Genomic DNA, 22,372 nt, shown 5'->3' with positions numbered 1-22,372 from the left:
GAATGCTTGAGTTTGAAGAGCTATTACAGCCAAGAAGAAGTGTGGAAGGCACAATTCAAAAGGTAGAACCAGGGCTTCCCTGGTGGCGCAGTGGTTGAGAGTCTGCCTGCCGATGCAGGGGACATGGGTTCGTGCCCCGGTCTGGGAAGATCCCACATGCCGCAGAGCGGCTGGGCCCGTGAGCCATGGCCGCTGAGCCTGCGCATCCGGAGCCTGTTGCTCCGCAACGGGAGAGGCCACAATAGTGAGAGGCCCGCGTACCACCAAAAAAAAAAAAAAAAAGGTAGAGCCAGAGCCCGGAAGCAACACAAACTTAGTGGTAATCAGAGGAGGGTGAAAATGGATGTGCTCCTCAGTGAAGAGCAAGTTTAAAGCAAGATAAGCAGAGGGCCCAGACCACGTCTTGGAGGACCACCAGAGTTAACTGGTTGGGAGAAGAAAAAGCAACAAACAGCAAGAAGAGCACAAGGGAGGGGAGGAAGGAATAAACCAGGCACATGCCGCTGCAGATCAGAGAAACAAGAAAATGGTGGGAATGAGCAACTTGACAGCTGTCTCAAGAGCGGCTCACGGAAGAAAGAGGCCAGAGAAAAGACTATTTTTTAATCTTAATAAGAAAGCCACTGGTGTCTTCTCAAAGTGTTACTTCAGCATACTGTGGGCTGTCACATTCCAAGGTTAAAGAAGAAAGGGGCTAAGAAGAAATGGAGGCTGCAGCACAGGCCCACAGTGTGGAAAGCAGCAAGGTTGTTCAAAGGCAAAGGGGAAGGTACAGCAGAGATGTGAAAGCACCTGGAAGCACCTTCGGTTCTTCAGTTCTCTGTAAAGATGTCAAGCATCTCCAGCAAATGAAAACAACTCTAAAGAGAAAAACCTGACACTGGAGGGGCACAGAACAAAAGCAAGGGCGGGCGGGGGGGTGGATGGAGTGGGCTGAAAGAGAAATAGTTCAAAGGAAACAAAGGAATTTCTCCAGAATGGGGCTTGCGGAATAAAACCCTTTAGCCACTGTGATGCTCTGCCCACCAGAAGGGAGCAGCCCTTCTATCAAGCAGCCGGGAGCTCAGGCCTGGATGGAAAAGCCTGGTGACAGTTCAAGGCTGCCCTCCCGGAGCATTTTTAATCATGAGGCTGGAGCCCTGGTTGGGGTAGCTGTTCAATATGGCTTTGCTTAGTCACCAAGCAGAAGATTTCCACTAGAGATCACCAGCAAGAATTATTTTTTGAGACACAGCTTTGGGGTGCAGTTAAAGCCTTGTCTCCATAAAACCTAACTATCTCCAAGTAGAATTTGTGGGTTTGAAGAAAGGCACTAGCTCCTCTGTCGGTTGGCAGAGCTGCTGGTGGAATCCAGGACATCTGTGTGGCTTTCAGAGAAATGCCTGCGATGCCCGTGCAAACGGAGCACAGCTTCAGACCACGACAGGGAAGAGAGGCTTGTATAACAGAAGGAGGCTGGGCTTTAAAAAAAAAATCCAATTACTAAGGAAAATAAGCTTTAAAGAGCTGAGAAAATAGAACCCCAGTTAAAAAGGTGTTGTGGAAGGTTTGTCTGTGTGTACTGTGTTTTTTTTTTTAATCAGAAACAGAGGGTTCAAAACTAAAATCTGCCTGAAATTCATTACTGCGACCCTGAATGACATCCTTTTAAGCAAGTGTGTAGAGGGGTCTCAGAGACTAAAACGTGCATTCACCAAGCCTCAAACAGGGGCTCCAAATGAAAACTGCATGGGAATAAAGACGAACATCTCAAAGCAAAGCCTGGAACATTCCTCCACACTTTTTAAGCATCAGAAAGCTGTTCCCTATTGAATATAAGCAAAGGGTCTGAAGCCAATACAAGTCTCTCTTGCTATGGAAAACAGCTCAGATTCAACACAACACAAATACTTATTTTGTGCCTCCTGTGTGCCAGGCTCTCTGCTGGATTCTGGGGCTACAGTGAACAAAACAGGACTATCTGTCCTTGTGAGGCCCACAGACTGACCCGGACTATTTTTTTAGATAATATGCACACAGCAGACATAAAACAGCAGGATCAAAGTTTGTCTCTTTATTTTTTCACCAACAGTTTCATTTGAACAAGACCTCTTTTTATTCCAACAGACCTCGTAACGCCATCTGCTTCTGTGGATTCACAGTGACAAGAAACAAACATTAAACCAATAACTACACAAATTATTCACGAATTCCAAGGATGGTAAACTCTACAAAGGAAAGGATCTGCTGCTATGTGCACATATAACAGGAAGAATCAATCCAGGCATAGGGACAGGGATCAAGGAGGTTTCCCTGAGAAAATGACAAATGACCCTGATGCTGGGAACTGAAGAGTGAAGAGACGTTAGCAAGGTGACGTGAGGAAGGAAGAACATTCTAGTACAATCCCACCTGTAACACAATTGAATTAGCTGAAGAATCATATTCCCATTAGGTATGTAATAGGCAGTTCAAACTTTAACATGTCTAAAACGTAAGTTGATCACTTGCCCCAAAACCCATCCCTCCCAGTTTCCCCCAAAACTCATCCCTCCGAGTCTCCCCCAAACCCATTCCTTCCATTCTTCCCCCTCTAAGTAAACCGTAACTCCATCCTACTAATTAATCGCTCAAGCCAAAAACTTTCACGTTATCCTGCCTCACCTCTGTCTTAACCATACAATCTGTCAACTCTACCTTCAAATACTGACAATTCTACCTTCAAAAAAGTCTCAAGTTCTCAAGCACCTCCACTGCTGCTGCCCTGGTCAAAGCCAACATTATTTCTCTGTTCAAATTATTGCAATTTGCCTCCCTGCCCATCTCGCTGCTTCTGTCCTTCCCCTTTCAGACTGTCCTCCATGTGGCAACCTGAGTGATCACCTCACTCCTGTGCTCAAAACTCTCCTTAGATTTTCCATCTTACTCCAAGTAAAAGCCAACAGCTTTACCCTGACCACAGTGCCCCATGGGATCTGACCCCTCCGTTATGGCTCCACCTACATTTCCCTCTTGCTCACCCTTCTCTGATAGTACTGGCCTGTCCGCTGATTGTGCACCACGTGCATTAAGCACATTCCCACTTCAGGGCCTTTGCACTTGCTGTTCCCTTTGCCTGGAATGTTCTTCCTGAGGTTATCTGCATGCCTTGCTCCGTTATTTCCATCAGGTCTCCACTCAAATGCCACTCTGTCAGAGAGCTCTATGTAAAATGGTGATGCCCCCATCAGCACACCCTTTTTATCTTCCCCTACTTTATTTTCTTCACAACACTTATCACCATCTCACATAATGAATACTTACCTGCTTCTTTGTTTACTGTCTGTCTCTCCCAATTGACTCCACAAGGATAAAGACTATGACTTGTTCTCTACTACATCCCCAGAACCTAGAACAGAGACTCCAGCATAGAGTCTGTGCTTAATAAATATTCGTTAAACGAATGAACAAATTAATCACTGCCACCACCAATGGCTACTGTTTGGGGGAGATATTTTGGGGATGTCTGCCCAACTCCCTATAACCTTCATCTGAGAACTATTTTTCCCCAAACACAGTGGTCCATGAAGATGTCTTTGTTCTATGTGATGCTGTCCTTGGACCAGAGATGGATGGCGTCTGAGCCAGTGAAAATCGCTGAGACTTGATACAATGACTGAAAGTTGCCAGTTTCAATATCTGAAAGGGGTAAGAAGTAAAGTTCGTAAGTCAAGAAGCAAAGAAACCTTCCGCAGGGAAAGAAGAACGAAGCAGGTGTGTGGAGAGCCGAGGTTCTGGATACAGAGAGGGCAGTGAGATGGAAGAGGAGGGTGAAGGCAAAGTCTGGCAGCCGAAGGACTATCAACAGCAAGATTTCCATCCTCAGCTTGGGTCCTGCAGTTAGATGACGTCCAGGCTCAGCTCACAGTGCCCCTTGGCAACTCAGGTCTAGAGACTCAAAAGGGAAGAACAGGCACAGAGAGGGCAGATACCCTATAAATGCAGCCATGCGATATGCCTCTCACAGAGACACACAAGGGCTGAATTCAGGTTTCGGGTAACTTGCACAACGAAGGGACAAAATTGCAGGATCAAAACCTGCCTGATCGGTTATTTAGTGTCCATCTCATTTTGACAGAACTTTACTTCATTTCAACAAATCTAGAAATACTTTCCACTTCTTTACAGTCATGGCAGAGATATGCAGGAGACAAAAGATGTTTACAGAAAACGACAATCTCATTTTACCACAGTAAAAAAAATTGGGGAAAGAAAGGAAAAAAAATGGGGACTCTATAGGAAAAATTAAAAACTTGGGTTTGCAATGTTTTGACCATACCACATATCCTTGAAGAAAACCACCAACCTGAATTTATTTCAGGAGCAAAGGAGAAAAGAACCAAAGAGCTTCACAAGAGACTTCGTATTTTAAGATGCATCAAAATCGGAAGTAATTTGTAAGTGTCTTCTAGGGGAAAATTACCCAAAAGAACACAAAGAGTTTCACAGAAAACGAGAAGCCGGGCATACAGACAAACAAAACACAGCTATCAGAGTTTAATTATCAGTGGCATTGCAATTTAGAGCTTTGGTTCACTTTAAAGACCATCAGAACACACAGTAAGAAGGAACTGATCCCAAATTTATCACCTTCTGGGAAACAACTAAGGTACAATCACTAAAATAATTAATGCCTTGCTGTTGGATCAAACTTCAGCTTCAGAGGATTTAGATTTTAATGAGTCTCTGCTTCCACATACCTAAGTTCTTCTATAATGGTTCATTCTGTTCTCAGCCTTATTCCCCTGGCCCCAACCTTAAAGGGCAATTTTTTGAAAACTGACTGGATTTAAGAAGCAGGTACATAAGAGATCTAGAAAGCAGGCCATCAGCTATTTGGATCTAGCTTCAGTTTAAGTGAAACGTTAATGCCCTGATTTAGTGCCTGACAATTTATCACCCCAGCCTGACATCTACAGAGGACTTAGTAGAGTACAGATGTGATCTTGTTTTTTTCCATTTCCCCTGAAAGCCAACTCAGTTTTCCCCCATTTTGTTGTTAATAATGTATAAAAGATGAACTGAATTTCAGATGTCACGGACTGAAACCATCAGGTCAGCGTTTAGAATCAACCTTTTTCCATGGCCAGAAAAGTCAGGCTAGGATTTCCTTCTAAGTTCTATCCTGACCCCGCCAAAGGGATCATAAAAAACTCCCTACTGCCACAAGCTGTAAGAAGGTCTGACTTTGTTTCTCTAAGCATTGCCTAAGTGAACTTAAAGAATCCACCACTGCACCAGATACCAAATTTGCTGCTGTAATTTTTTTAAAGTTCATAGTCACTTTATAGGAAAAGTGGTCTGTGCAAATGATGGCCTCAGCTATTATGAAGTGTAACATAAAAATGGGACTAGATTACAAAATAGCTCACTGGGACTTCCCTGGTGGCACAGTGGTTAAGAATCTGCCTGCCAATGCAGGGGACACAGGTTCGAGCCCTGGTCCAGGAAGATGCCACATGCCGCAGAGCAACTAAGCTCGTGCACCACAACTACTGAGCCTGTGCTCTAGAGCCCGCGAGCCACAACTACTGAAGCCCGCGCACCTAGAGCCTGTGCTCTGCAACAAGATAAGCCACTGCAATGAGAAGCCCGCACACCGCAATGAAGAGTAGCCCCCACTCGTCACAACTAGAGAAAGCCTGCGCTCAGCAACAAAGACCCAATGCAGCCAAAAATAAATAAATAAATAATAATTTTTTAAAAATAGCTCACTTTTTTTTTTAATTTAATTAATTTATTTATTTTTGGCTGCTTTGGGTCTTCGTTGCTGCGTCGGGCTTTCTCTAGCTGCAGCAAGCAGGGGCTACTCTTTGTTGCGGTGCGTGAGCTTCTCATGGTGGTGGCTTCTCTTGTTGCGGAGCATGGGCTCTAGGTGCCTGGGCCTCAGTAATTGTGGCACATGGGCCCAGCTACTCCGCGGCATGTGGGATCTTCCCGGACCAGGGCTCAAACCCGTGTCCCCTGCATTGGCAGGCGTATTCTTAACCACTGCACCACCAGGGAAGCCCCCAGCTCACTTCTTATATTTACCAAAAAGGTTTGATATCTTTTAATTTTAATTAAAAATACTTTTCAGACTTTAAATATGCTAACCAAAATCATGTAGGATATATAATAAAAATTAAAGATGAGTAGGGGGTTCCCTGGTGGTGTAGTTGGTTAGGTTTGGCACTTTCACTGCTGTGGCCTGGGTTCAATCCCTGATCAGGAACTGAGATCCCGCGAGCCACACGGCCCGGCAAAAAAAAAACAAACAAACAAAAAAAAAATTAAAGATGAGTAACAATCAGCACTTTTTTTTTTAACACAGAATATCAAAAAAATGTTAATATTAACAATAATCAGCAAAAAGAGAAAAATATGCATGCACAAGGCTATGCATTGTATCTTCTTTGTAATATATTTGGAAACTATCCAAATGCTCATCAATAGGTTGAATAAACTATGGTACATCCACACAGTGGAGTACTGTGCAGTAAAAATGAATGAAGACTATCTGTAGATACTACTGTGGAGTGATCTCCAATGTAATAAAAAAAAGAAGTTGGAAAGAAGTATGTAAAATTATGCTACTATTTATCCATGAAAGGATGGGTTATGAAATTACAGACATATATTTGCTTATACTTTTTGAAAGGTAATAATGAACTTCAACTTTTTTTTAAATGGCTATAAATATAAGGAGGAAAAGACAGGGATAGAAGATAAACTTCTTTGAATGTACTTTTTATATTTGACTTTAGAATCAAAGGCAATATTTTATATAATTGTAAATAAAATTTTATAGAAAGAAATTTCTGAAATCCAAACATAAAATGAAACAAATAACCTAGCTGTATATCCAGTTAGTATATAACCACATAGAGAAGAACTATTACAAATGAGTTGAAAGCACAGTAATTTGACTATACATCTCTGAAGGATCTACCCTAAGGATTTAAAAATAAAAGCTGGAAAAAAAATTAAACTGTTGGGCTTCCCTGGTGGCGCAGTGGTTGAGAGTCCACCTGCTGATGCAGGGGACACGGGTTCGTGCCCAGGTCCGGGAAGATCCCACACGCCACGGAGCGGCTGGGCCCATGCGCCATGGCCGCTGAGCCTGCGCGTCCGGAGCCTGTGCTCCGCAACGGGAGAGGCCACAACAGTGAGAGGCCCGCATACCGCAAAAAAAAAAAAAAAAAAAAATTAAACTGTTTTCAGTAATGATATTATTGGGGGTAACGGAAGTCTTACTAGTCTTGAGTCCTAAATTTGAATTGGAAGTATCATTTGGACTCATAATTTATTTCAAGAAAACAATTTTTTCTAGCTCCACCCATTGAGATGGAAATAACCAACCTGACAACAATAAACACTTCTGGCTCCCAGACTGTAGTCTCTAAATACCACTTCCCAGGAAAGGAAGAAAGAGAAGGAAGGAAGAAAGGGAGGAAAATGAGATAAAAGCTAACTCACTCCTTGGAGAAATGACTGATTCCAGTTCTGACATGGGAAATGTATTGCACTGTAACAACTTATTACACCAGAAAGTAAGGAATCTAGCAAAAACTACCAGAGTTGTATAGGAAGGAGTAGAAGCCAGCTTGCAGAAGCTCCCACTGGTCAAAGCTAAAATAATTTGAGCAAAAGAAGTGATAATAAATGCCATAGATAGAAGCACACTAAATACGTTTAAAAAATCCATGAGTACATATTGATAAAAAAAACTTTTTTTGGAGAATGCTATTTTTAAAACTACTTAGTAAACAGGAAAGAATCAAGTGTATATCCTGCCTTGGTGACAAAAAGCTTATCTTTATAGAAATATTCCAGCTATTAATGACGAATGATAAAGTTATTACACACCTTATAAGTGAATGGATCTAGGCAATAATTATCAGTTGCTGCTTAGAAAATAAAGAGACGCAACAGGACATAAGCACGTCCTGACACACCATCTCATATGTAGTCTTGCCAAAGAAAAACCGGATCTAACAAAGCATCTAGATAGATCAACTTACAAGAAATACAGGGGAGAAAGGTGTTAAAATCCACCACAGAGACACACTCAGAAAAATCCAGATCGTAAGTAACTCTCTGGAAAGGACCTGCTTTCTCCAATAACAAAAACAGTAACAAAAAGCAGGGTCCTATGGTCTGAATGTTTGTGTCTCCCCAAAATTCCTATGTTGAAATCCTGATGCCCAAGGTGATGGTATTAGAAGGTGAGGCCTTTGGGAAGTGATTAGGTCAGGAGGGTGGAGCCCTCATGAATGGGATTAATGCCCTCATACACAAGGTCCACAGAGCTCCCTCACCCCTTCTGTCAGGAGGGAATACAATGAGAAGTTGCCAATCTGGAAGAGGACCCTCACCGGACCATACTGGCACCATGATCTCAGATCCAGCCTCCAGAACTCCAGAATTTGGAGAACTCTGAGAAATATATTTCAGTTGTGTATAGCCACCCAGTCTATGGTATTTTGTTATATCAGCTGAATGGACTAATACAGAGCGAGAAGAAAAGAGAGTGGAAGAGAAAGGAAGGGAGGGGAAAGGATGGAATAGAGAGGCTGAAAGGAGAGTAAGAATATAAAGAGGCTTAAGATTTTAAAAACAGTGGGAATTCCCTGGTGGTCTTGTGGTTAGGACTCTGCACTTTCACTGTCAAGGGCCCAGGTTCGATCCCTGATTGGGGAACTAAGATCCCACAAACCTCACGGCAAAACAAAACAAAATAAAACAAGACAAAAAAAACAGAGTTTAAAAAAAGAGATCCATGGGGAACTTATTTGAAAAATGATCCAACAACAAACAAATTAAAAAAAAAAAAGATAGCTATCCTAATTGGAACAATGACTAGCTATTTGATGAATTTTTATTATCTTCTTTTAGATGTGGTAGTAGTGTTTTGGTTAATTTTTTAAGAATTCCAGGAATACTGAAATATTTATGATATTTCATGTGATATCAGGGGTAACTGGTGAAACTGGTAATAGTACATGGGGGTTCTTTATACAAATCTATTTTATATTCAAAATTTTTTTCATAATCAAGTGGGGAAAAAACACTTCCCAATTCAAACAATCTGCAAGTGTGTGTGTGTGTGTGTGTGTGTTATCAAGAAAATGTGAACAGTGACTGATATGTGTTAATATTAAGAAATTATTGTTAATAGTTTTAGGAGTGATAATGATATTCTGGTTATAATTTTTTTTAATGAAATAGTTACAGATGAAATAACATCTGGGATTTGCTTCAAGATAAGCCAGGGCTGGGGGAGTTAAGTGGGGTATAGTTTAAAAAGACTGGCCAGGCGCTTCCCTGATGGTGCAGTGGTTAAGAATCTGCCTGCCAATGCAGGGGACACAGGTGCGATTGCTGGTCCAGGAAGATCCCACATGCTACGGAGCAACTAAGCCCATGTACCACAACTTTTGAACCTGTGCTCTAGAGCCCGTGCTCCACAACAAGAGATGCCACCGCAACGAGAAGCCCGCACACCTCAACAAAGAGTAGCCCCTGCTCGCCACAACTAGAGAAAGCCCATGCGCAGCAACGAAGACCCAATGCCGCCAAAAATAAATAAATAAATAAATAAATTTAATTTATAAAAAATAAAAAGACTGGCCAGATATCAACAATTGTTAATGCTGAGTGATAGGTATATATTGCTATAATTATACAATTCACTCTGCTTCTGTACATATTTGAAATTTTGCATAATAAAAAGTTTTTAAAAATAGGCTTTTCATTCAAATTTTGATGTAAGATTTCTAAAATTTCTGTACTTATCCCTCTCTCAACTCAAAGCTCCTTAAAGACGAAACCCTGTCCATCTTGTTCACCATGGTGTCCTTGGTGACTAACCCAATGCTGGAAAAAAGAATAAATGTGAGGTCAAGTCCCTGGTTAGCAATGTTCAGCAATGACCATGACTGTTCTATTCTGTACACATCCTCAGTGCTGCAATTTAATCAATATTCGTGGTACAGAAGTTGGACAATTTACTTAACCTCCCTGAGTCTGAGGCTCCTCATCTGTAAAATGGAAATAATATCTCACCAAGTTGATCTGACATACTGTGGTTAAAAGGACTTCGTGTGGCCATTCATTTGTTCATTCATTCCACAAATATTTATGAATTCTAAAGTCCTACAAAAAGTATGGAATAATCATTCCCATAAACAGAGTAGTATTAATAAAATAACATAAATATTAGCTAAATGCAAATACTCATTCAACAAACATTTATGGAGTTTCTGCTGTGTACCAGGCACTGTGTGCTACATGCTAAGAATAACTATGAAGGTAAATATGGCACACACACAAAAAAAATTGTTTTTGACGAAGTTTTCTGTCACAGGGATGATAACGGAGAGAATAAGATTACAATGAGTTGGCAGGTGACAAACTTCAGTGCAAGAGGAACACAGCCCACTCCCACTGGGGACATTCTCCTACCCAAGCTGGTTTCAGGAAAGAAATCAGTTCCCTTAACCTCTCAAAGATATAAATTTCAACTCCCAGATTAAAGCCACCACGAGATAACTGTCTTTCACTTATTCCCTGCAGTAAAGCTATAGATTCTTTCTAAAGACCACAGCCAATGCTGGAAATCTTCCGAAGAATTAGATTCTTTTCTTTTTCTGGGGTTTTGCCAGCAGTCCAAACCAAAAGACCCAAATGGAGCTATTGGCTCATCCATGTAATATTAACTGCCAACTCCCTTCTCCCAGAACATAATGCAGCTCTATTTGAAAAAGCCCCCTCAGCAACTTGTTCCATGTCAATCAATGGCCAAATTAAGAAAAGACGCAGATCCGAGTCTTTCAGATCCAATCCCAAACATAAAACCAACTTCTCTTCCATTAAGAACAGGATTTAATAAATCATGTAAAAAAAATTTTTTTTAAAAACTTACCTCAAATTCTTCCCAAAAGCCTTGTTTGACTTTATCTGTGGTCTCAGCTAATTTGCTTAGTTCTCGAACCCGACTTTCTATTTCAGCAGCATTGATACGAGTTGTGTTGAGGGGCTAATCAAATTCAGCAGTTGGTGTGAAATGAAGAAAGTATTACAGAAAAAAGTGTTAATGCAAAAAAAAAAAAAAAAGACTTCTATGTTGGTGTTCATAGAGGCAAGGACAGGAAGTTCACAGTAAATGTTTTCAAATAGAGTTTCACTTTCCTTTCTGTTCTTTCAGGAAATATATGTTTCTTCAATCTCCACACACTTTGCTGATATAAATTCAAACCTATTTTTCTTTATAAATAGACCACGATGTTAGAGATGGTATCATTTGCCACTAAGTAATAAGTGTGAGCTTTGAAACAGCAATAACTCCAAAATGTAAAGGTATGATCACCTAAAGGTAACCAAAGGTGCATCTACAATGAAAATTTGATAAAAACTTTGCTTTAAAAACTCCATAAGGCCTTTTAGAATTACATACGGAGATAATCATGAAAATGATGTACTATCTACAATTTGTTTCCAAATACTACAAGAAGAAGGTAGTGAGTGGAGTAATAAATGAAACAAGATTTGATGAGTTGATCGTAATTGAAGCTGGGTGATGGGTACATGGAGGTTCACGATACTATTCTACTTCTGTCTGTTTGGAATATTCTATGTTCGGACTTCTTAAACTCTATAAGGAGGGGGAGTTTAGCTTTCCAAAATGCTTACCTGCTTGAGTTGTAGTACTGTGCCCAATGTTTCTACCATAGGATTCTTCTTGTAATGCTCCACGAGATCTGTCAAAGAGTCAAACCGTTCTCCTCCACCAACATCATATTTCAGTTCCTTTCAAGACAAAAAAAAAAATTATGTTCATGACCTTTATGTTAAATTACTGTTTTTCCCAACTCAAGTACAGAGACTAACTCTCCCCCAATAATGGAAAGATTGAAGAGCTGTAAGAGCACAAAGAAAGGGAAGCAACAAAGATGATGAAAATGGAGAAGCAGATCCAATGTAAAAGAGTTCATTGTGAGGTGTGAGAAGCTCTAAATAAGTATCCAACATTAACTAGGCCACAAAAAAGTTTCTCCCTCATAGGTTAACTAAATAGTTAGAAAAAAAAAAAGAAAAACCATATTTACTATTTACTTATACTCTAGGCTAAGTGACTACACACAAGGCTGCTGAACAGAAGATAAATAACTACTTCTCTCTGAAACACAACAAGCTCTAAGGCTGGTGAGGCAGCACTGAAGTCCAATATACAAGCCTTTACTTTCATCTTCTAATGAAAATTTAAAAGGGAAATTATAAACAGAGACCAGGAAATTTTTTCTGACAAGGAGACCAGAATAGGCTGTTTCAGGAAAACAACAGGAAAATGGTTAAACTTAGAAAATACAAAACCCTAGAAATGATACATGAAGATATTTGGGTATGACCTTTTATTTAAAAATAAATCGAGTGGGGGGGAAGAAGCACTTTCAGAATGACAGAGTAAGGACCTCTGAAACTCTGCTCTTTCACAAAAGTAACAAGAACCCTGGCAAAAATTGTCATCAACTTTTTCAGAACTCTGAAAATTAACCAATAAAGTTCAAGGAGCATTTATTCAAGAAAAAGATTGGACCTTGATGAGAACAACAAATTGTGGCCTTTTAACTTGCCCTATTCCCACCTACCTCTCCCCAGCTTCTTGGTAGCCTTGAAAACCAATAGTCTCATAACCACAGTAGCTGTGAAAACAAAGCAGCTTAGCATAACTGGAGTAGACAGATGGATTTGGAGCTCTTTCCAGACCTATCCCTAGACAATTATCACTGTCTGATCTGTTTAGCAGCTCCCTGGGAAAGCCTTATTTTCAGAGCTTGTCTTTATTTGATTGACTTACAGCTTACTCAGCCGGCCTTCAGGGGATCTCCCAAAAACAATCAGCAGCAATTGTTTAATATCACAGTGGCCTAAGGCAGCAATACCAGTCAGGGCAAATAAGAGATTGATCAAAAACTTAAAAGGAAAATCCAGACATTGTCCACAGGGGGCTCTGAAAACCTCCAACATATCCTTGAGAATCTAGAAGGACATGTGCATGTGCACGTGCATGGCTGTGTGAAGTTCAGGAAAGATCCAAGAAGGCCCTAATCTTTACGTCTAGCTCATCCTGAGGTTCTGTGCAAGCAGGAAGTGAAGACTAAGGCAGAGTTTTAAGGTGCCAGAGCACTGAAGGCAGTCGTGCCCCAACACACACACACACACACACACACACACACACACACACACACACACACACACACAGCCTCCCTGGCAAAGGCTGGGAGATTTAATGTTTCAAGGCATTTAAGGAAATCTCTGTTCAATCATTAACTGATCACTAAGCTACCCAAGCAAAGACTTCAGTGGCCACGCAAGACAAAGACAGGAAAGTCACTGAACACACAAACAGCAACAACAACTACAGGAACAAGAAAAAGTAGCAACAACAAATAATACTGCCTGAGAAAGGAGGGCAAAGGATTTATATTATATTATTTAAAATGCCTAGTTTCCAACAAAAACTTATGAGACATGCAAAGAAACAAGAAAATATGGTCCATACTTGGGGGTGGGGGGGAGGGTGGGAAGCATTCAACAGAAACTGTCCTTGAGAAAGCCCAGACAACGACTTTAAACCAGCTAGTATAAATATATTCAAAGAACTAAAGGAAAGTATAAATTAAAAGAAAATATGAACATGATGGCTCATCAAACAGAGAATACCACAAAATGATAAATACATAAATGTATATAAATATTCATAGCAGCATTATTCATAATAATTAATGGCCCAAAATGCCCATTAATTTTTTAATGGATAAACAAAATGTGGTATATATCCATACAACAAAATGTTTGCCAATAAAGAGTTTACTGACACATGCTATAACATGGATAAACCTTGAAAAACATGCTAAGTAAAAGAAGTCAGTCACAAAAGGCCACATATTACATGACTCCATCTATATAAAATATACAAAATAGGCAAATCCATTGAAACAAAGAGGTTAGCGGTTGCCAAGAGCTGGGGGGAGGGGGAAAAATGGGGAGAGACTGGTAATGAACCCAGGGTTTCTTGTTGGGGTGATGAAAATGTTCTGGAATTAACGTTGTTGGCTGCCTAATTTGTGAATATACTAAAAACCACCAAATTGTCCACTTTAAAAGGGTGAATTGTATGGTGTGTGAATTATATCTCAATAAAGCTGGGTTTTTTTGGTTTTTTTTTTTTTAATCTTATTGAAAAACCGAAGCAATAAGTGAATAGACAGTTGCTATTTAGGAAACTATGTCAAAACAAAGTTTGATGTAGTTGACTGAGAACCAACCTCCCTGGTCTAGCCATCACATTAAAAACAAGAAATGGTGAGTTCAGTTCTCCCAGCCTTAACCAGAATTCTATAATATGAAAGTACATGTAGTCACAGGCTTAGACTGTGCTGACCCAAGGGAGAAGCTGAGGCCATAGCTTTAGAAATTAAGACAGAGGCAGACTCCAGCTGTAACCAAGCACAGACTGAGATACTGCAGGGCTGGGAATTCCCTGGCAGTCCAGTGGTTAGGACTCGGTGCTTTCACTGCCAAGGGTTCAGGTTCAATCCCTGGTCGGGGAACTAAGATCCTATAAGCTGCGTGATGCAGCCAAAGAAAAAAAAAAAAGATACTGCAGGGCAGAAGGTGACGTACTGAGGCATGACTTAATCTGCCAGAGATAGAGAGGAAATAAGTAATTTAATAAAGTTCGGAAATGATGAAACAGTTATAATTAACAAGGTACTAAAAGTGTAGAAGCCCTTAACTAAATGACTTTGGAAGTAATGGTGTCGGTCTTCTCCCAGCCAAAAAACCACCCAAAGATGACGTTTCACCAGACCCACAGTTCAATCCGGGTTTTACCTGACAGCGGATCATAACATGGGTCACTTTAGACTTGCCGTCATTGCTCTCCCCTTTGTCATCTCCGGTTCGGACAGAGAGAACAAAATCTCCAGGGTGGCTCTGGCTCTCCCGCACAAGAAAGCTACCATGTTTTCCTTTCTCGGTTAATAATTTCTCTGCTTCTTTCCCAGACAGATGTCCATGAAACCACCTAAATTTTTTTAAATGAAAAATCAATTGAGTTCTGCCATGCGTTCACAACATTCTTTCACAAAACTACCGTACATAGTCACCTCTACTCAACACAATTAAAAACAGGCACGTTCCTCCAAGAGATTGATCCATTCCACATAAGACAGAATTTGCATCCCAAGCAGGCAGGAAAAATGACAATGGTTAGGATTCCGGGCTTTCACTGGCATGGCCTGGGTTCAGTCCCTGGTCAGGGAACTAAAATCCCACAGATTACGTGGTGCGGCCAAAAAAAAAAAAAAAAGAATGACCATTAAACTCCTTAAATGAGCCCACAATCATTTGGAGGCAAATATCCTCAATCTTTCCTATTTTCTTTTAAATCCCCCATCTTTTAAAAAGGCAGTTTGTCATTTCTCCACTGCCAAACCCTAAAAGGACCAATTATTTAATTACAGTCATTTAAAGAAGTTATAATAGAGAGTTATGGTAGCGACAGAGAATCATTTGAATGTTTGCCCTTGCTTTGGCATGCAAACACTACATTAAAAAGGATCTTCATTATAAATTAGTTCAGGCATTCCAAGCTTTTCCAGATTTCCAATCTATACTTCAATAGCCTCCAAGTTTGCTGTCAACATCCTTGTACTATCCACTGGGTCATCATTTCAAATTTTAATGCACGTAAGACTTGGAGTAGAGGCAAGGGATTTTGCTAAAAATGTGAATTCCCATGCCTCACAATGAGAGATACCAATACACTAAGTCTGAATGGGGCCCAGCAATCTGCATTTTTAACCAGCACACCAGAGTCCTAATGTAGGCCATCTGAGGTCAGACTGTGAAACAGTGCTACTCTAAGTTACTACAGAAAACATCTTAACATAGTCATATTAATAATGTGGCTTTTCCCTCAGGATCTTGGTGAGGAAACAAGCATGATCACAGCACATACTACTAATGGCTCAACACTAAAGGAATATACTTCGAGGTATTTTTCATCTACCCTCAACTGAACAGAGTAAAATTAAATAAACTGCACAGAATTGGCTGACAGCCTTTTGCTTAATAATTTGGCTGGAAAACAAATTATCAGCATAAAATACCAGTGACACGAAGGTATAAGTAGAAGAAACCTACTTGAAGACAGAAAATATTCAAACCTAATTAAGAGACCCTGATTTGGTACTGAGTCAGAGAGAAGAGACTGGGAATGCAGAAAACCAATAAAATTAATGCAAGTTAAGTCAAGCCCCAGCTTTCATCAGCTTAGTTCCAACACTGGGGAAAGATCTCTGAAATAATACGATTCCCTCTAATTAGGGTCATTCTCACACATTTGTGGATATAACATAAAAGAACTGATGAAAAATCTGACCGAGTCCTCTGCTTTCCCACTTCTGAGCTTAAACTGACATCTGTTGGTGGCATTGCTGAATAGCTGGTCAGAAGCTACTACAGGGAACTGCTATTTTGGTGTTCCCATTATCATTTGTTTTCCTCTCCTAACGCTCAAAGTTCGATAACGCTCAAGGTCAATAATCTTAACATTACTGCATGTATCAAGTATATACAGGAATAGTCTGAGACTTCTGTAGAACGAGTGTAAGTAACACTGACTGAAGCTTTTGCTTCAGAAAGGTGGCCTTCAGAAAAGGCCACTCTGAGAATAATCTGATCCTATTACTCTTACTTTAGTAACACTTTTAAGATTACAGTTTGAGAAACAGAAGTCAAACCCCCATAATGCATTCACCTCACACCTATGGCGTGGGAGAGATGCAGACTCTGCAGTTACGAAAATGTAACTGACCTTTCAGAGGTAGGATCTGCACAGTTCAGAGGATATTTGAGCTCAATAACATCTCCATTCTTCTCTTTTAATTGCCCATGATGTTCCATGTAATACTGGACCAATTCAGCCAAAGTGGCAAACTTCTCCCCTCCATACAAGTCATAGTAATCACCAGTGTTCTGAATCTTGATGTGGGTGACAGCTCCATTTCTTCTAAAATATTCCATTAGAAAAGTGGGGGTAAAAGACAAATAAAGAGCTACTAGTAAAAACGGATCTCATATTCGTTATCAGATTTCACCTAAACATTGAAACAAACCCAAGGAGTGTGCAAGTTTACGCTTTTCCTAAACAAATGCAGTGAGTGAAATAACCAGTCAACCATTTCAACACAAAGGGCTCTGCGTATATTAAGTGACAATCATTTTTCTCATCAATTAATCAAGACAAATATCGCTAAAATTAAACGTACATTTACCTTATAATCCAGCAAACATACTCCTAGTATTTTGCCCCAAAGGAATGAAACTGCATGGCTACCAAAAGACTTGTACAAGAATATTCATTGCAGCCTTTTTGTAGTAGAAAAAAATTGAAAGGTCAAATATTTATGGCCAAAATGGATACACAAATACTCATACAATGAAATATCACACAGCAATTCAAATAAGAGAGAGGACCACTGATATATACAATCAACTTAGGTGAATCTCAAAAACATTATGTTAAGAGAAAGAAGCCAGACACAAAAGAATATATACTGTATGACTTCATTTATATGACGTTGTAGAATAAGCTAGTCAATGGGAATAGAAAAGAGAAGAGTGGTTGCCTCTTAGGGGGAGGGAGAATAGAAACCGGCACCAAGAAACTTTCTAGGGTGATAGAAATACTTAAGATTTTGATTGGAGCTCTGGTTGCATTGATAAACACATTTGTCAAAACTCATCTCAATATACACTTAAGATACTATATGTAATTGTATCTTTAAAAATCATTTTAAAGACATATAATTAACAGAGTTTCCCATGTGAGATAGCTAGTATGTCAACCCAATGAATTGACAACACTGACCAAAAGTTTCTAAAACTTGGTATTTTAGTTAGCCTAGGCAGTTTGATGATTTCCATTTGGTTTTCTGTACTATTAAGTACATCTCAAGGACACCCGTAATCATCTTTGTGGACCCAAGGGGTCTGGCAACCCCAAAATGGTAATCACTGACCTTTTTTTATTTTTTAGTCTGACCCTATAGTGTTATTGATGAAGCCTCTGTTAAATATAAACACAATTCTACTAAAGATAAAGGAAAATGGAAACGTAGGAAAGTAAGAAAAATTGTCCTACAATGTTAATAACAATATCTACTTCTAATTTTTGGTTACAATCTTTTCCAGTGGGTAAAAAAAGTACTCTGGGTCTCTCTCCTCCAGCTACACCTGATTCTATTTTAACACCTCAGCTTTCTGTCTCTAACCTTGACTTAACATATCACAAAAACAGATATTTCAGGTATGGACTATAAAGCAACATAGATGGATCTCAAAAACATGATACTGGGAATTCCCTGGCAGTGCAGTGGTTAGGACTCAGCGCTTTCACTGCAGGGGCCCAAGTTCAATCCCTGGTTGAGGAACTAAGATACCCCAAGTCACACAGCGCAGCCAAAAAAAACCATGATACTGCATGAAAGAAGCACAATGCAGAATGATATGCTCAGCATGTACCATTTGTGAAAATTTCAGAATGCACACAAGTAATATTATACATTATTCATGACACAGACCACAGACATACATATATATTATATTTTATTATTATATTACTTTTATGTTATATTACTTATTATATGTACTTTTAAAAAAAATTTATTTATTTTATTTATTTATTTTTGTCTGTGTTGGGTCTTCATTGCTGTGGGCGGGCCCTCTCCAGTTGCGGTGAGTGGGGGCCAGTCTTTGCTGCAGTGCACGGGCCCCCCACCACGGTGGCCTCTCCCGCCGCGGAGCAGGGGCTCCAGGCGTGCAGGCTTCAGCAGTTGCGGCACATGGGTCAGTAGTTGTGGCTCACGGGCCTAGTTGCCCCGCAGCATGCGGGATCCTCCCGGACGAGGGCTGGAACCCAAGTCCCCTTCATTGGCAGGCGGACTCCCAACCACTGCACCACCAGGGAAGCCCTGTACTTTTTTTTTAATGAACTAGAAAGAAATACACCAAACTCAGAAAGTAGCTGTCTCTGTGGCAAAGAGAAGAACAGCAGGAAGGGTGGTGAAAAAAGGGAAATTTTGCTTTTTTTTTATATTTTATTTTGAAGGAAAAAATGACTGGCAATAAATACAATATGGGTAATTGGACATAATTTTTTGTATTTTTCTGTATTTTTTTTCCCTCAAAATTAAAAAAAGGGGATCTTCCTTGACTAACTAAGGCAACCTAATCATCAAATTTTTAGCATGGGCACATAACAAAAAGATTAGATCACTGTAGAAAACTAGAACAATAAACTTGTCATTTATGCATGCACACACACACACACACATGCATCTCAGTGTCTATAATATACATCATATACATAAGAAAACATATATAAAGTGAAACTTGGCAGTTTAAGAGTTGTTAAAAGCACTGATTCTAAGTTCACCAAAAAGATATACAGATGACCTTTAACCTTATTAAAAGATGTTCAGCTTCAATCATAAGAGAAATTAAAATTCACTGAGATACCATTTCTCACCTATCAGGATGACGAAAGTGAAAAGCTTGACAACACTCAACTGGAAGCTGTGGAAAAACAGGGACCCTCAGACACTGTTGGTGAGAATGCAAAATGGTACAATCACTGTGGAGGGGAATTTGGAAAAACTATACTAATATATATTGACTCTCTGCCCCAGTCATCTCTCTCCCGGGAATTCACCTCTGAAGATACATTTCCAAAAGCACAAAACATATGCAAAATGTTATCATATTAAATGCAGTATTATTTATCATTGTAATATATTGGAAATAACTAAATTCCCATTTTTAGGAAATTGTATAAAGTTATATGCTATGCAGTTAATTTAAAAAATGAGAAAGATCACTAAAAGATTTCTGTAAGTGAAAAAAGTAAACTACAAAGAAATAGACTTAGTATTCCACTTCATGTGTGAAAAGAAACACAGAAGGATAAACCATAAATTAATAAAACTGGTTACCTACAGGGATGGAAATAAGGTACACAGGGTAGGGATAAGAATAAGGTTTGTCAGAATATACCTTTTTATACAGTTTGACTTTTAAATCTTGTAAATGTTTCACATATTCAAAAAATAAAATCAACAAGGATCAAAAAAATGAGTACAAAACCAAAAAACTGAATACAGAAAGAAAGAAATGACTCCAACTTTGCAGTAAGTTTGTAACTACACAGAAAATTAATTCCCGTAGCTTTTGAACACAGTACAGATTATACACCCTTAGTGGGATACATGCTGTGAACAGAAACACTCCAGAGAAATCATGAACTTTACTTAATGGGTTTGTAATTAGAAATGATAATGGTATAGTAATTCTGAAACTATCTTTGTATTAGAAGATTGGGCAAATGAGGTCATACATTGATGCTGCTGTGAAACACGGTTCTCTCTACAGAAGGGAAACACAAATACGGAATGGGAAAAGGTAAACTGGGCTGAACTAGAGCTATCAGACTCGTCTGATATATATTTATATATTTATTGATACTGATATATTTAAAATTTGGTTTTAAATATATAAGTATTTATTTCCCAGCTCTGTCTACTAAAAGGGCCTAGAAGCAATGACACTCCAGAAGATGGGGCAAACAGATATTTTGTGCTTCCTGATGTGAAATAAAGGGATGACTTCAAAATCCACTATTGAAATGACGAGAGAAATTTGAATATGGACTGTGTGTTAGATAACATTATGGAATCACTTAAAATTTCTTATATATAATCATGATATTGTAGTTATACAGGATGTCCTTGTTCATAGGTCATGCACACTGAAGTACTCAGAGGTAAAAATAAGCATCCTGACATCTGCAACTTATTTTCAAAAGGTTGGGGGAGGGGAGAGTATACACATACACACACACACTCAGAGAAAAAGAGCAAACATGGCAAAATGTTAACAGGTAAAGGGAATGTGGGTATTCACCGTACTCATCTTTTGACTTTCCTATAGGGCTGAAATTTCTCAAGATAAAAAGTTGAGGAAAAAGAAAAAAAAAAAACCTCACCAGTTCTGTAGTCCCGGCTCTGCCACTTACTAGCTATGAAACCAGCTTTGTAAATTAACCTCTGTGCTTCAGCTTACTCACCCCTAACATGAAGATAATAGTGGCATTTATTCATAGGTTGTTGGAGAGATTAAATAAAATGATATGTGGAGAGTGCTTAGCAAGCTGGCCTGGAATATGTCAAGCCCTCAATAACGTCTGCTATCATCCTCCTCCTCAACCTCATTGTTGTTATTATTATATAATCTCCATCCAAACTCTTACAGGTCAAATGTCACTCAACTGTAGGTTAGAAGTCTGTACTAGGATAAGCCTGGGAAAATTCATGAAGGCTTCTGCCCTCTCCTTGTTGCAAAACGGAAGTAAAAGCCAACAACGTGAGCTCCTTGAGAAACTAATCGATACCAAAAAGGGACTTCCCAAATCCCGAAGGAGTCCTAAATAAATCCTCAGAACATGTTTTCCTTACTTCTTTATTTAAAAATAATAATAATAAAAGAAAATTCATAGAGCAGTTCAGTTCTGGCTCCTGGAATGAGCTAGAGTAAGGAGATTGAGTATATAAGAGAAAGTCAATTTCTAGAAAAACTCTCCCACATGTGTCCAAAGAAACATGTAATAGATGTTGCCAATACTGTTCAAAACAATTTTAAACAAACTAAAAACAACTCAGTGTCCAACAATAGGGGGTGGGATAAACTGTGGTATATGCACACCTTCGAATATTATATAGCCATTAAAGTTAATAATTAGATCTATATGTATCAGCACAGAACTCAAAAAAAATTTAAAGGTAGTCTCAGAATACGTACATTATAAAGCAATGGATATGAATTCTAAAAACACACAAACCAACCTCATATCATTCACACATAGCACAAATGCAGTACAAGTATAAAAACACGTTCAGGAAGGAGATATACCAACCTCTTGATGGTGGTTTCCTCTGAGGAAAGAGGGAGGGGAATGGGACTGGGCAGGGGAACAAACGGGACCACAACTTCCTCAGTGATATTTTATTTCTTGAAAAAGAAAAGTGATCTGAAGAAACTCTTCTCCTTCTTTCTTTCTTTTTTCTTTTTAAATTAAAGTATAATTGATTTACAATGTCGTGTTAGTTTCAGGTGTCCAGCAAAGTGATTTAGTTATATACTTTTTCAGATTCTTTTCCCTTACAGGCTATTACAGGATATTGAGTATAGTTCCCTGTGCTATACAGTAGGCCTTTGTTGTTTATCTATTTTATATATAGTAGTGTGTACC

General features: G+C 39.3%; 1 protein-coding gene across 2 annotated transcripts in view; it reads right to left on the bottom strand.

The window, feature by feature from the left end:
* Window positions 1-22,372, bottom strand: part of PTPN11 (protein tyrosine phosphatase non-receptor type 11) — a 77,230-nt gene that overhangs the window by 37,093 nt on the left and 17,765 nt on the right. Inside the window, exons 3-6 of one of the 2 annotated variants that reach the window (XM_067700644.1) lie at window positions 16,883-17,074; window positions 14,896-15,088; window positions 11,692-11,808; window positions 10,925-11,038 (exon numbers count right to left, since the gene is read on the bottom strand). In XM_067700644.1, coding sequence (XP_067556745.1) covers window positions 10,925-11,038; window positions 11,692-11,808; window positions 14,896-15,088; window positions 16,883-17,074 — 616 coding nt within the window. Of the gene's footprint in view, window positions 1-10,924; window positions 11,039-11,691; window positions 11,809-14,895; window positions 15,089-16,882; window positions 17,078-22,372 lie in introns of both variants that reach the window. The other variant, XM_067700643.1, reaches the window with a different exon arrangement.

Source organism: Pseudorca crassidens, chromosome 12 (assembly GCF_039906515.1).
Source record: "Pseudorca crassidens isolate mPseCra1 chromosome 12, mPseCra1.hap1, whole genome shotgun sequence".
Classification (NCBI taxonomy): Eukaryota; Metazoa; Chordata; class Mammalia; order Artiodactyla; family Delphinidae; genus Pseudorca; species Pseudorca crassidens.
This window is presented reverse-complemented; position numbering and strand designations above follow the sequence as displayed.